This window comes from Sebastes fasciatus, chromosome 23 (assembly GCF_043250625.1).
Source record: "Sebastes fasciatus isolate fSebFas1 chromosome 23, fSebFas1.pri, whole genome shotgun sequence".
In the NCBI taxonomy this organism is placed as follows: Eukaryota; Metazoa; Chordata; class Actinopteri; order Perciformes; family Sebastidae; genus Sebastes; species Sebastes fasciatus.
This window is the reverse complement of record NC_133817.1, coordinates 7,288,930-7,304,618: the sequence shown is the minus strand read 5'-3', so window position 1 is coordinate 7,304,618 and position 15,689 is coordinate 7,288,930. Positions and strand designations below refer to the sequence as shown.

General features: G+C 41.1%; 1 protein-coding gene across 11 annotated transcripts in view; it reads left to right on the top strand.

Moving 5' to 3' along the window:
- The window catches only part of grip1 (glutamate receptor interacting protein 1), a 239,011-nt gene that overhangs the window by 188,087 nt on the left and 35,235 nt on the right, over window positions 1-15,689 (top strand). For 2 of the 11 annotated variants that reach the window (XM_074625903.1, XM_074625900.1), the window contains exon 1: window positions 9,596-10,151. The exons of 4 other annotated variants lie outside the window; for them this stretch is intronic. In XM_074625903.1, the coding sequence (XP_074482004.1) occupies window positions 10,016-10,151 (136 nt within the window). In that variant the 5' untranslated portion in view covers window positions 9,596-10,015. Of the gene's footprint in view, window positions 1-9,595; window positions 10,152-15,689 lie in introns of those variants that run through there. 5 more of the 11 variants (XM_074625892.1, XM_074625904.1, XM_074625894.1 and 2 more) reach the window with 5 other exon arrangements.

Below are 15,689 nucleotides of genomic sequence, written 5' to 3'. Positions count from 1 at the left end.
CACATCAAGAGTTAAATTAGAAGCATTAGTGCTCATTATTGATCTAATAACCAGTTGTGATATTAAAGTCAGTGAATGGAGATGGCTGCATGTGAGTCTAACAGGTATTACTGCAGATTTACCTTCACATAGCAGCTGCAACACGCTCTCATCCCAACCCGTTACATATGCTGCCGCTTTGTCACGCCTCTCGGCATCACTTTAGATTCAGGCAACAAACCACTATAGTTAGGTTTAGGAAAGAACTACATGGTTGGGCTTGAAACTACTACGTTTGTACAGTGAAAATGACACTGAACGTTGTGAACATGGGCATGACCAGCGGTCTCCTTGATACTACTTGGAAGTAAATCTTTTGGTACATAAGTTAATATATTGTAATTTTAGTCGTATATTGTTTTTCTTCGTAATTTTATAATATGTTTAAGGGAAATGTTATTCCCAACGACTTCATCTTTTTCCTCTGTCATTAGCTTGCTAAATTGTTAGCCTCTGTTACTTCTCACCACCGTCATCTGTCAGCTTCTGGATGCAGAAAATCCTCATTTGAAGATGTACATTACATTAAAAACACAAACATACAGTTTCATTGTTGAAAAAAGGCTCAGTGATTTCATGAAACTGGAGGTGAAGACAGTAAAGCGTTGTTTCAACTTCAATTCAGAGGATTCGATCTTCTCATAACAGACAGAATGGAAACAAACCAAAACATCTATATACATTGTGTGTGTGTGTGTGTGTGTGTGTGTGTGTGTGTGTGTGTGTGTGTGTGCGCATCCAGCTTAATGTATTATCCCTATCGTCTCTGACACATTTTACCCAGAGACTCTCTCTCTCACCATGACTCTGTGGAACAAACTGCTGACTGTGTGTGTGTGTGTGTGTGTGTGTGTGTGTGTGTGTGTGTGTGTGTGTGTGTGTGTATCACTCGTGACTTTATCCATTTAAATGTGTTTTTTTTTAAGTGTTGTATTAAGGTAACACTGTGCTAGTTCTTGCAGCGCTGCCTACATGGCCAAAAGTACATGGACACCTGAATATTACACAAATATATGGTGGTTGAAGATGCATCATGGGAAATAATGTACTGCTATAACCGTCAGTGGCGGAAGAAGAAGTACTCACATCTTTTACATAAGTAAAGTTACTACGAGGTTTCCGTGCACCAGACTCCCTTTAGAAAACCTCTCATTTTACTGCAGCAGGGTCTGACAGCCTGCCCCGCTCAGTCCTGGTTCTGGTTCTCCCGTGCCTCCCTTTTCTCAAGCCGGCCCAGCAATATGGCCTCCAGCAGCGTGGTGTTGGTGTCTCCCAGTGGGGACCGGCGGAGCCATAATTCAAGAATTCATATGCTAATTAGGACAATTTTACACTAATGTCTAACAGGATAAAATGATGAAGTGATGACATTTTGGACAGACATGGATGTAAACTGACACTTGACTGGTTGGCGGAGGCATACAACCGCACGCAAGGCAGTAATTTAATTCGGCGTTTCCACTGACTTTTTTTATGCGCAAAATAAAAATGTGCATAAAATCAGGTGGATGGAAACTAACGCATCTAATGAAGCTGCTGAGTGAAACGTCATCGGGAGAAACAGGAGCCAGATTGTTAAAATGAAACTGAATTTACCTTGAATCTTTCAACCGGAAACAGATTTAGGATCAGCTTTTACTGTCATCTGTTACACACACACACGCACGCACACACACACACACACACACACACACACACACACATGCACGCACACACACACACACACACGCACACACACACACACACACATACACACACACACACACACACAGCCCTGGGCGGCGTCCAGGTGGACCGCCAAGCTGCTGGCATCAAACACATACACTAATTTTCTACTTGGATAAGCCCAGCATGGACACACTACCACACAACACTTACACACTTATTAATACACTAACAGACACACACACACACGCGCACACATGATGTCTCAGTGTGTCTCTAACAGTTGGTCTGACACTGAAACCTGCAGAGAGACAGTAGAGAGTATTTCCACTAGTTTCTGTTTGATCCGTTATTGTCCTTAAGAAGCTCACAGACGTATAGTGTGTTTGTTTGTGTGTGTGTGTGTGTGTAAGTGTGTGTGTGTGTGTGTGTGTTTGTGTGTTTGTTTGCCAGCTGCAGTCTTAAGATAACTGTTTTTCTCTCTGGGGTTGAGTAAAGTAGAAACTGAGTGTTAGCGGTACGCTGTCCTTGGTTGACTCAAAGTCCACTTTAAACCCTCTTTTTCACACATGTGGAGTCAAAGACTGGAGGCAGCAGGACGCCAGTCAGTGTGAATTTAACTTTATTATTCAAAGACTCAGTCAGCACGACGTGGAGGAGAAAGTTTGACTTTATGCAAATGTCCTCTGATGGGAACAACCAAGTAAATAGTTTTCTACTTTACTCTAAACTAAATGGAGCAGAGAGAGTCGATTAAAGGGGAACGCCATCGATTTCACACATCAGGATTAGGGCTGTCAAAGTTAACGTTAAGTTAAAGTTAGGTTGTAGCGGCTCAGTTTTAAAGCTAGAGTGAAGATACTGGTATCATATGAAACTAGAAAACCTAATGAATCCATTGGTACCAACCATGTCATACTAGCTTGTCATGAAGGAGGTTAAATAACGCTCCAAACTCAACAAAAACCAAGATGGCGACAACCGAAAACCAAGGTGGCGACGGCCAAAAACCAGGACGGCTACGACCAAAAACCAGGATGGTGATAGCCAAAAACCGAGATGGCGACGGTGAAAAACCAAGATGGCGACGGCAAAAAACCAGGACGGTGACGGCCAAAAACCAACATGGCTATTGCCAACAATCAAGTTGGCGACGGTGAAAAACCAAGATGGCGACGGTGAAAAACCAAGATGGCGACGTACGAAAACCATGATGGTGACGGCCAAAATGCCGAACTCGGGGCATCAAAAACGTTTCTTCTTTTCTCAGTTTTTTTTTCAGAGTTTTGGACTATTGGTCGGACAAAATAAACAGCTTGAATTTCAGGTGATTTTACCATTTTCTTAACTTTTCATAGATCACACAGTTAAGAAAAAAACAAAAAACCAACAGATCAAATGATGAAAAAAATAACCGTTAGGTGCTGTTTTATAAATGACGGGCTTAACACTAAATATGCCCAAAAGCAGCACCTACAGTATAGTTGCATTATCCTCAGAGCTTACATTACATTTTCACCTCACTGCATCCAGATCCACTTTAAACTCCCTGCGTTGTACATCGTTTGTATTTTCTTTTGCCTGAATTTACTCTCTATGTTGTGAAATGTCTTATTTGTGCATTTTGAAGATAAAATGAGATAAAACTTTATTTCTCCAGAGGGACGTTGCTGTGCAGCAGTTCCATGACAAAGTGGGAAGAGTGCACACATATATTTGTCTATTATTACTTGCACTGTGCAGGTAATAATGCTAAAACAGTCGTTCCCTATGAGACTGTATGCTCAGTGTGCGGAGTCGGTAGCTGAAGCATTTCTCTGTAAATGTTGAGTCTTGGAGCTCCCGGCAGACAAAGGGCAGCGTGTTTATTTTAATCCATGTGAGCGAGGCCTGAGGATTAGGATTAGGACTCAGTTTATGGTGGTGGGTTTCATGGCTGCAGCTCTGTCCTCTCCTCTTCACATCCCCTCTTCTTCACTCTCCCTCCTTGTTGTCTGTGTTCAGACGTTGACACATATTGATTTTTCTTTTTCTAGTAGTAGTATTTTTGATATCTCTGTGTCTGTAGAAGTATTTTTTTCTGCCCACCTGAGGTTTTCAGCTGCGAGTAGAGAGGATGTTTGTTGTTGTTTAACATTTAGTCTGACTAACAGTCCAAACATCAAAGAGCAAGAGTTCGATTTATGGCTGCAAATATTGATTATATATCATCAATATTATTTTGAGAAATTTCAATAAAAAATAAATCAATTTTAAATGTGTCATCTTCAAATGTCTTTTTAATAAATAACTGACTTGATAGATAAATAAATATAAATTTGATGCACAGCATTGTTTAAATTTCTGTTGATTGTCTAATCAATTTATCAACTTCTCAGTTGTTTAGACAGATTATTGGTTTACCAATATGTTAAACAAAATTATCTTTCTCTATACTTCTCTATACTATGATTATAATATTATTAATTATGAATTATTGTGATATATCTCTAGGAATTAAAGACAAAAATGTGATATTAATGTCAATAAATCAATGCATTTTTAAAATAAAATTATTCTAGTCCTTATCATCCCTATCCTATCCGTATTAATGATTATTATTTCTATTATATACACGGTTACTAGTGCGTTGACTCTGAACCAGTGTACTGCAGACTTTTTGTCTATTTAATAGGATAAATTTGTGTCTTCCAGTTTGTCTTCAGTACAGCTGTTGTCCAGCGGTTGTCCCATCTCTCTCTAGGTTCAGGTTGGGCTGAGCCTTCGGGGAATGAATGGAAGTCAATGCATTGTGTGCGTGCGTGTGCGTGTGTGTGTGTGTGTGTGTGTGTGTGTGTGAGAGTCCATTAGGAATCAAGGTCACTCACTCAGCAGTCCATTAAGACCATAGATTCACTCTTCTGTCTCTCTCTCTCTCTCTCTCTCTCTCTCTTGTTCAGTTTGTTTCTAGGTCTCTCCGTCTGTCTCGCTTCCCTCAGGCATTATCAATCACTGTCTGTCTGCCTGCATGCCCCAGTGAATCATGGGTAGTTGTCAGAAGGACGTGGACCTCTGGTGTGTCTACAATTTGTGGTTTTCTCATCACAGTTCTGAATGAGGTCTTGTGAAGGCTGCAGTTCCGTTGAGCGACCAGCAGGGGGAGTGAGAGGATAAACAGTGTGTGTGTGTGTGTGTGTGTGTGTGTGTGTGTGTGTGTGTGTGTGTGTGTGTGTGTGTGTGTGTGTATGCAGCGTGGAGAATCAGATTAAACACACACATTCAGACACACACACATTTACCGAGGAGGCGTCCAATCGTGTTATAGAGCTGCAGCGGCCTGACAGCGATATGCAAATGAGCGTTGTCATTTCTAGCAGAAGCTCTCTCTTTCTCTCTCTCTGTCAGTGAATGTAACTCGCCCATCTGCCCGACTGTCAGTGCTGTCAGTGTGAGGTATCGTGGGGCGTTGAAGCCCTCAGGGATGTCTCACAGGTGAGGGAGGCGGAACCCAAATGACTGGTGACTCCTCCCTCGCTGTCCTGAGCTCATACTGAAGCTAATCTGACTTCACCACACGGTTTAAATCAGGATTTTCTCACCCAGGATTGCTGTGATATTCTCTCAGATTTATTGGCAGTTTTTAAAACACATTTAAGTTTGTCTTGATGCGTTGGAGCAGCTGTAAGGGTCGGCCATTAATCACTTGTCTGTTCACATGTTGAAATGTCCTCAAAATCACTCTGGATGTGTGTTTATTTTAGGAATTAATGTAATAATGCAGACAGAACCACAAGTAATAAAACACTCGTTACAGGACCAGGATTCAAAGGTGTTTCCAATATTTTGACCACCAACGATGTAATTTTCATTTCTCTGACACAGTTTAAAAAACAACTGTTTATGATACTGTACTTTATTGATATATTAATGTATAGGGCTGTACTGATATTTTATTAAATCAACTATCTTTAATGAATATAACTCATCAGTGCGGGCCTGTTTTCTGACCGCAGTGAAAATGTTGCTTTTGAAAGGCTAAACCAACAAATATGGATTGAAGCAGAATATTTCGTTAGATAAAAGCTAGGGCTGTCTGTCGATTAAGATATTTAACATCTAATAACATCTATGTAGTCAGTTGTGACATTTAACACGCTCGAGCCAGGAATCTGACTGCTTCTGTTCACACCACAGTCACATTCCTGGGAATGTCAGCTGGGAAAATGACAGAGACGTTTCTAGTCGACATCAGCGCTACTGACGACCACTCACCTGTTCAAACACACACAAACAACACAGCTGATTGTGACTGTTTGACTTCCCACAGCTGCAATTATGTTGGACACACACACACACACACACATACATTAGGTGAGACTAAACATGTCCACGTACAGACAGGAAACACACACAGTAAATCCCTCTGAACTCTGACCTTTGACCTTTGAAAGTGACACGGTGATTGACAGCCGGTCTGCAGGGTATACAGTGACAGTCATGTTTAATGCGTGTGTGTTGACCTCTGACCCCTGTCAGCTCTCGTATCCCACGATGCCATGCTGCCTGACAGACAGAAAAATGCTGACGGAGAAATTCCAGACTGTAACACACAAAGATAAATTAATAATAACCAAACCTAACCGACCCAAACATCATCTGGTAAAATAAACGGACCAGTTTGAACCAAACCAGACAGGTTAAATGTAAAACTCACTAAACGCCGTTCTGATATTTAAATAATTGGCGAGGATTGTGACTTTTCTTCTGTTTAAAAACAGCAGATTTGACCTGTTTTTATCTTTCTGGTGTCTTTGATTATATTTGGGCTGAAACGCTCAGTGACCTGGTTCTTGGTCCTCCTGTGTGCCTGATTATAATGTTCAGATCACAGTCTGCTCTCCACAGACGGTCTGGTTCTCATTTCCTCGGCCAACAGGTCCCATGTGGGCGCCTCCTGGAGGAGCTGAGCCTCAGATGGGCAGCCTGCATGGACTGGGAAAGGAAGGGGGATACGGAGGACGTAGCCTGCCAAAATAAAAAAAAAATATGGATAAATAATTGACTCGATAAATAAATAAATATGTCACACATTTACAACACACATTATACAAAAATAAATAGATAAATAAAAAATAAATGCAAAAATAAATAATGACTCAATAAATAAATATTATACTTTTAAAAATAAATATAGAATAAATAAAAAATAAATGAATAAATAAGAAAATAAATGAATAAATAATAAACAACTTGATAAATAAATGTCACACATTTAAAAATGTATATAAAATATATGCAAAAATAAATAAATGAATAAAAACTAAATTACTATAAATTAATAAATAAATATGTCATGCATTTAAAAATAAATACAAAATAAATAAATACAAAATAAATGCAAAAATGAATAAAAAAGAAACAACTCGATAAATAAATAAATATGTCATATATTTAGAAAATAATGTAAAATAAATAAATAAATGTAAAAGATAATGAAAATAAATACATAAATAAATAAAATATAAATATTATTGATTATAATAATAATACATTAATAATTATTAAATATAATAAATCATATTAAATGAATTAAATAATAATTATATTAATAAAAAATAAATAGTCATGATAATCATAAATAAATATAAATGAATAAAATAAATTCACACACCAGATTCCCAGCACTACTTAACTTTATATCCCCGTGGTCCAGCCACCCGCACAGTACAGATACAGAGGAGGACCATAATTTCTGTTTTACAGTTTCTTGCTGTGATTAATGGTGTAAAGTTTTTCTTAATGATTTTTTAAAGACAACATGCCTTTCAAACCCGCTGTGGGGTTCATAGGGTTAATTACTACGCAGCACTTTCACATCCGTCCTGTCGGGTTGAACACAAGTTGTTCAGTTGAATTTCATATTTTACGACTAACAGATTCACATAGAGGAGGCAGCCTCCATCCATCAGATGAGGTGGTAACTGACTCCCCTCTGGAGGTCCACTTTTACCATCATTAACCCCTGGGTCTGTTAATTGGACATGATTATCAGAGGTTGGGTGGTGCAGTAAAGAGGGTCTGTGGAGGTCTTGGAGATTATTGCACCACATGGGGCCTCATTAACAGCCCTCAGGGGCCAGATCCACATGGGGTCCAGATGGAGCCACGTTGCTGTGCCAGACTATCACTAACCATGACCATGATGGTCGACATGTTGGTCAGCAGTCAACTGGGCTCAGCGAGACCCAATTTCTTATGTGAGCTGTCTTATATTCAGTAATGTTTCTATTTAGAAACAGATTTTTGTTTGTTTATTTGTGTGCCTCTTTTAGAAACTTTATTCCCACCATCTCTACTCTCAGTTTATTAGAGATCTGAATGACGTCGCCGGCTGGTTTGCGGTCTGTTGGGCGCTTTAACCTCAAAACCTCGACGGCATCCTAGTAATATTTTTATTATTAATAAGAGTAGTGTTGGGGGATGATTGTGGTTATATACTTTTATTAACTAGCTTCGTATTTTGTACTCTTTTAATGTGTAGTTGTCTTTTAAAGGAACAATGTGTATCATTAGCAGAATATAATGGAGGAAGACAAGGAGCTGAATTAGCTGAATGGAACGCATCCCTAATACCCTATCCTGTCCCCTCCTCTCCTTTCCTTCTTTTCTTTTCCTCTTCTCTTCCTTCTCTCCTTTCCTAGTTCCCAATCATCTCCTCTCCTTTTCTTCTCCTTGTGTCCTCATTTCATCCTTATCTCCTAGTTTTTATCTTCTCTAGTTTCCTCTCCTTTCATAGTTTCCTTCCCTCTCCTCTCATTTCATCCTCCTCTCCTAGTTTCCTCTCCTCTTTTTCTTCTTTATTTTCCTCCCTCTCCTCTCCTTTTCATCTCATTGTGTCCTCTCCTTTTCCAGTTACCTTTCCTTTCCTTTTCCTTTTTCTTTCTCTTCTCCTTGTTTCCTTCCCAAAGGACCTTTCCTCTCCTTTCCTTTCATCCGCATCTCCTTCTCTCCTCTCCTTGTCCTCGTCTTCCCTATCATTTCATCCTTCTAGTTTCCTCCCCTCTGCTTCCTCTTTATTTTCCTCGTCCTCTCTCCTCCTTTTTTCCTGTCTTGTTTCCTTTCCTAGTTTCCTCCCCTCTACCTCCTCTTTATTTTCCTCACCATCTCTCCTCCTTGTTTCCTGTCTTGTTTCCTGCCCTCTAGCTCCTCTTTATTTTCTTCGTCCTCTCTCCTCCTTGTTTCCTGTCTTGTTTCCTTTCCTAGTTCCCTCCCCTCTTCCTCCTCTTTCTTTTCCTCCCTCTCCTCTCCTTGTGTCCTTTCCTAGTTTCCTCCCCTCTTCCTCCTCTTTCTTTTCCTCCCTCTCCTCTCCTTGTTTCCTTCCCTAGTTTCCTCCCCTCTTCTTCCTCTTTATTTTCCTCGTCCTCTCTCTTCTCCTTGTTTCCGTCCCTCTGCCTCTTCTTTATTTTCATCCTCTTCTCTCCTTGTTTCCTTTCCCTTCATCCCCCTTTCCTAGTTTCCTACCCTCTTCCTCCTCTTTCTTTTCCTCCCTCCCCTCTCCTTGTTTCCTTTCCTAGTTTCCTCTCCTTTCTCCCAGTGTTCCGTTACAGACCTCTCTCTGGAATTCACACACACAAACACACACACACACACACACACACACACACACACACACACACACACACACACACACACACACACACACACACACACACCCCTCCCCCCTCACTGGAATGAATTGTGTTTGAACGAAGAGGTGAGGAAGGTAGGAAAGGAAACACAGAATATATGGATAGAGTAGAGAGGAAGGAAGGAAGGAAACATTGGAACAAAGGAAGGAAGAAAGGATGCAACAAAGGATGTAAGGAGCTAATGAAGGACGGAAGCTTGCCTTGTCTCCCTACTGACTCTTCAAGTGCACGTTTACAGTGAGCGCACACACACTCACACATCCACACATCCACACACACAATGGAGTGCTGCGATGTAGGAATGGTGTGTGTGTGTGTGAGTGTGAGTGTGAGTGTGAGTGTGAGCTGCGAGCCCTCTGATTGGCCGAGCCGGGCTAGATGCACCAACAGCCGAAAGAAGACGGGAACAGAGGAGGAGGAGAGGGAGGCTGCAGAGAGAGCAGCGAATACAAAGAGCATGTGAGTGTACGAGTGTGTGTGTGTGTGTGTGATGCTAGCTGATGTGTGTGTGTGTGTTTAGCGAGGAGGAAACCTGATCTCTCTCTGTGGAATAACGCCGTTAGCTCCCGTTGTTGTTGCTGGGAGCCTTGCCTGGCCCAGTTCAGACCCGGTATTGGTGGTGGTGGTGGGTGGTGGTGGTGGTGATGGAGCGGTTCCTGGCCCTGCTGCGCCTCCTGGGCAGGAGGAGGAGAGGGAGGAGGTACCGGGCGGATGACGACTACCAGGAAGGCTACGAGGACGTTTACTACTACACCAGCAAGTACAACACACACCTACTCAGTGAGTGAGAGGCTTTGTTTCACTGCAGCTTATCAACAGATTATTATGCCAGTGTGTGTGTTTGTGTGTGTGTGTGTGAGAGGTCTTGTATTATAGATGAAGGTCGCTGCTCGGTTACACACACACACACACTCAGGTATCCAGGTGACAGAGCGGCCAGGTGGTTTGTGGGTAATAACAAGGGAGGAAGTGTTGTGGAAAGGAATGTGGACAATGTGGAAACACACACACACACTCGTAGGTTTAACTTGCTGTGTGGTTTGTGGTCTGATAGATTCCTTTAGTTCTGCTCCAGATCTTTTGTTCTAGTATTGGTCCTGGTTCTGGTCCAGGTTCTGGTCTGGGGACTGTGTTGTCAGACCTCATTACTCTTTTGGTATCGAACAAAATGCAAAGCGAAGCACTGAACGCAGGCAGCAAAATGGGATTGTGATGTGCACTGCATTTACAAGACAAACTAACGACTATTGAGTTTACACGTTCTCCCCGTGTCAGCGTGGGTTTTCTCCGGTTCTCCGGTTTCCTCCCACAGTCCAAAGACATGCAGGTTAATTGTTGACTGTGTAGGTGTGAATGGTTGTCTGTCTCTATGTGTCAGCCCTGTGATAGTCTGGCGACCTGAGCTGGGATCGGCTCCAGCGCCCCCTGAGACCTTGAATAGGATGAGCGGTTACAGATAATGAATGAATGATTGTTTTCTGGATTATTTGTGGTCAATAAAATGTCAGAACATAGTGAAAGATGTCCGTCCCAGGGTCCAAGGATCTTTAAATTTGTTGTTTTGTCCGACCAACAGTTCAAAACCAACACATTCTCACGTCAAATACCGCTGCTTGGTCAGTGCCCCTCGGGCGTTATAGTTGGATGGGTCAGGGATGGCGTGTCAATATACGCTCATTACATGCACAGTGTCCTTTCAAAATCAATTTCCGTTTTCACAGGAAGTTAGACAACAAAACCACTTAGTTAGGGTTAGGAAACGGTCGTGGTTGATGTTAACTTCACTGACTAACGACTCACGGGATTTACGGGACCGACGTTGAATGATGAATGTTGTTCTGGTTTCAGTTCTAATTCAGACTCTGGTTTGGTTCTGGTCTATATACAGTTTTCCAGTGTTGTCTCTGTTGTATAAATCAGATTGTGTTCTGGTTCTCTCGGGTTCTTTAATACTTTTAATGTATTTTATTAGACAGTGGAGGGCTGATTGGAGATGAGGGAAGAGAAGTGGAGGATTAACAGAAGAGCCAGATGTGTTGTGATTAAATTGTCAGCGTCCTGAACCTCTAGTCCACCGGGGTGCTCCAGGTTAATTGAAGCATACAATGGAGTCGTTTGTAGCATGTGAACTAGCACTACAATACCCATGAGCCTCGTTTGCCCCTGCTATGGGACCGACTTCATCCGGTGTTTGCTTTGTTGATGCAATCAGGCACAAAACTCTGCAATATGGCTGCCAAACTGGTACAAAATGTGGCCAAAATGAACTGAATTTACCCAGTGAGCTCTGCAAAGTTTAACTTCACCCTGCTATTAGCCACGACAGACTTTAAAGCTCTCAGATTAGATGTTTGTTGCTCAGTGGGAGTTGTGGTCTCTTCTCAACATGTCGGGTCTTGTACCTTTGACTTGTTTGTATTGATCGTGGTTTCCTGCCTTTTAAAGTTGCCCTCTGAATCGGGCCACTCCGCTGATGAAAAGATGAAGTCTATCAGTCTAGCATCAGAAACAGTACTGATGTCTCGTTCTATACATACTTCATACACTCTGCAATCATCTAATTCACTAATATCCTTTGCAACTAAGTCTGTAACTAAGTCTGCAACTAACTAAGTCTGCAACTAAGTCTGCTGCTAAGTCTGCAACTAACTAAGTCTGCAACTAACCAAGTCTGCAACTAACTCTGCAACTAACTAAGTCTGTAGCTAACTAAGTTTGTAACTAACTAAGCCTGCAACTAACTAAGCCTGCGACTAACTAAGTCTGCAACTAACTAAGTCTGCAAATAAGTCTGTAGCTAACTAAGTCTGCAACTAACTAAGACTATAACTAACTAAGTCCGCAACTAACTAAGACTGTAACTAAGTCTGCAACTAAGTCTGCAACTAACTAAGTCTGCAACTAACTAAGACTGCAACTAACTAAGACTGTAACTAGGTCTGCAACTAAGTCTGCAACGAAGTCTGTAACTAAATCTGTGATTAACTAAGCCTGCAACTAACCTAGTCTGCAACTAAATCTGCAATTTACTAATCTCACAACTAACTAAGCCAACAACTAAACCCGCAACTATGTTTGCAACTAAGTCTGCAACTAACTAAGCTCGCAGATAGTTAAACCCAACTAATTAAGTCTGCAACTAACTATATCTGCGACTAATTAAGCCTGCTATTAACTAAACTTGCAACTAACTTAGTCCGCCACTAACTAATACTGAAAGCATTTTTATCTGTATTTTTTGCATCTCTTGGTGTATTTAAAACACCTTCCTCACATCTAAATGTGTAATTTCCTCCTCTACTGGTTTTATTTTCTGCTGAATCAAAATGAATTTTCCACTCTGATGTCTCCTGAGCTCAGATGAGATTCAGAAATACATTTTTGTTTTCGTGGATGAACTCTGGTTCACAGCTCACATTCATCTCCATCTGTCTCCCTCCGCAGAGAGCAATCTTCAACAGGACTTGAACTCACTGTTAACTCTGATTAAAGTGTTTGTTAGCGCTGCGAGCAGATGATAAAGGATTCACTTTGGTGTCTTGTCTCGTTGTCTCATATGTTTCTGAATGAAGTGAACGGCAGTACACTCAATATTTGTGCAGACATTTGTCTATTTTGCTGCTGAAAGGAACACAAATGTTTTAATTTCAACACCTTTGTGGAAGCTTAATAACTGACACTGAGCTTTATTATTCCTTTGTGAAAAATGACTGTGATATTCCTTTGTCTTTATGTCTTTGTCTTTGTGTGGCAGAGCTGCCAAGAGACATTTCTTGCAGCTACCAGCTAGCTAGCAGTGAGTTATGAGTGTGTGTGCGAGTGTTTAGCACAGCGTGTGATTCTATATGAAGGCAATTTAAGGTTGGTTGACTGGATAACCCGGAGACACACTCACTCCTCAGGCCTTCCTTTTTCTCTTTTTAGTCAGGCATTGGTTCAGCCTGGTTTGGCCTATTTAACCTGGTTGGTTGTTACTCGCGGGTTGCATCAAGTATCTTAAGATTCGTCTTAAAAATAATTTACATATTCGTCTTCAATCGTTTTATTTTGTCCGACCAACAGTCGTAATGTTTTTGAAATGTTCCTCTTTTGAATTTGTGGAACTGTCCAGATGGGGCGGGCACTAAAATATGCAAATTCAATGTGTTATATTAATAGCATAGACTGTATATAAGAAGTGGACGTAGTCACCGTGGCGTCACCCATTGGTTTGTGGACTGCTGTTTTGAAGCCTCGAGTTTGGCATTTTAGCCGTCGCCATCTTGGCTTTTGGTAGTCGCCATCTTGGTGTTCGGCCGTCACCATCTTTGTTTTTGGTAGTCGCCATCTTGGTGTTTGGCCGTAGCCATCTTTGTTTTTGTCTGAAGCCATCTTGGTTTTTGGCCGTTGCCATCTTGTTTTTTTGCAACCAGAAGTGACACGAGAGGGCGGAGCTAAGTGAACGCTGAATAAGACAGTTTTAGGCGACAAAAAATGTTACGCTTATCTTTCATGACCTGAAAACACACTGTGAAAGGGTTAAAATTGTCAGACGAAAACACGGACAACTCCCAGATCGGACAACGCCATGGTAGCGACCTGTCAATCACAAGGTAGTCCCGCCCTAAAGCATCCCATGCTTTATGGTCTATTTGACTCTAAATGGGACCATAATTTACTAAACGAACATCATGCTGTATTGAAGAGTATCTTTACCCTCAGTGATAGGTCATAGGTTAAAGGTGTCACTGTGACGCCTGTGGCCACGCCTCCATCAGTGATGTCACCCGCAGACCTCCTCTAGTTCCTGTTATAACCAGACAGCTGCCTCTCTTCCTGCCTGCCATCTTCTCTCTCTGTACGCCCGCTGATCTCATTACACGTTGAAACATTATGATGCATAAATTTGCACATAAATGAGGTGAAATGATGTTGACTGTTGTACAGAGTTCAGAACTGAGCGGTTCACAGCAGTCATGTGTTATGTGAAGCTTGTTGACACCGAAAAATTTTGCTAATTAACGCTTTAAATAAGGACTTCGTTAGCATAACTGGTCCCGTGTTCAACATGATGGAAATTAACGAGGCAGCTGAAGGGAGCTGTCTGGTTTAACTTTTAGTTTTTTCATCAAATACACAAAATGAGCAAGTAAAGAAAATATGTTAAAAACATCTTTATTTTGTTCTTGGCTGCTGTCATCAATGAGACACCGACCTGTTTTTTAATAGTCACCAAGTGTGAATGTGTCAGACGCTTCTGTCCCACGTTTGCACCTTTTCCATCAGCTGGGATTCGTGTTGGTCTGGAGGCGGCGGCATTCTTCTTCTTCTTCCTCTTCATCATCACTGAACACAACCGTAGAGGGAAAAAGTAGAGCAGGAATCAGCACAAGTTCACCTTAATTAATGTGTAGGCGTCGTGGGATTCAGCACACTTTCCCCTCGTTATGTGAATATGATGTTTAATTAGTTCTCCTAAATTAAAGAACAACTGCTTCCTTTTTTTCTCTGCTAATTCGTCCTAAACCAAGAACTCAACGTTATGATGTAGAAAACTGAAAGTGCTGCAGAGATCATGGACGCTAATGAATCCAGAACCAATTAGAATCAATCAGAACCAGTCAGAACCAAACAGAACTTAATCACAACCAGTCAGGACCAATCAGAACCAATCAGAACTTAATTAGAACCAATCAGAACCAATCAGAACCAATCAGAACTTAATCAGAACCAACCAGAACCAATCAGAACTAATCAGAACCAATCAGAACTTAATCAGAACCAATCAGAACTTAATCAGAACCAATCAGAACTCAATCAGAACCAATCAGAACCAATCAGAACTTAATCAGAACCAATCAGAACCAATAAGAACCAATCAGAATCAATCAGAACCAATCGGAACTAATCAGAACTTAATCAGAACCAATCAGAATCAACCAGAATCAATCAGAACCAGTCAAAAAGGTTTTCTGTCCTGTTTGATTGCTAGGAGTACTAGTAATACTATTTGTATTTGTAGTATTTGTAGTAGCAATGAACAAAATGGGTCAATTTCTTTTTATTCATTACTTAAAGGCTACATGCCTCTGTTTTTTATAATGTTCAAATGTTTTAATAAAGAAGTGCGTGTTGAATTACATGGGATTTATTGTGTGTTTTTTTACCGTGGTATCGAATTGGTATCGAGAATCGTGGAAATTCACTTGTATTGGTATAGACTCCTACATTTCTGGTACCGTGACATCCCTAATTTGTAGTACCTGTTGATGATGTTTTGGTTTTAGAAATGGTAGTAGTTTTAGTTGTATTAGTAGCAGTAGTAGTGGTATTTGTAGT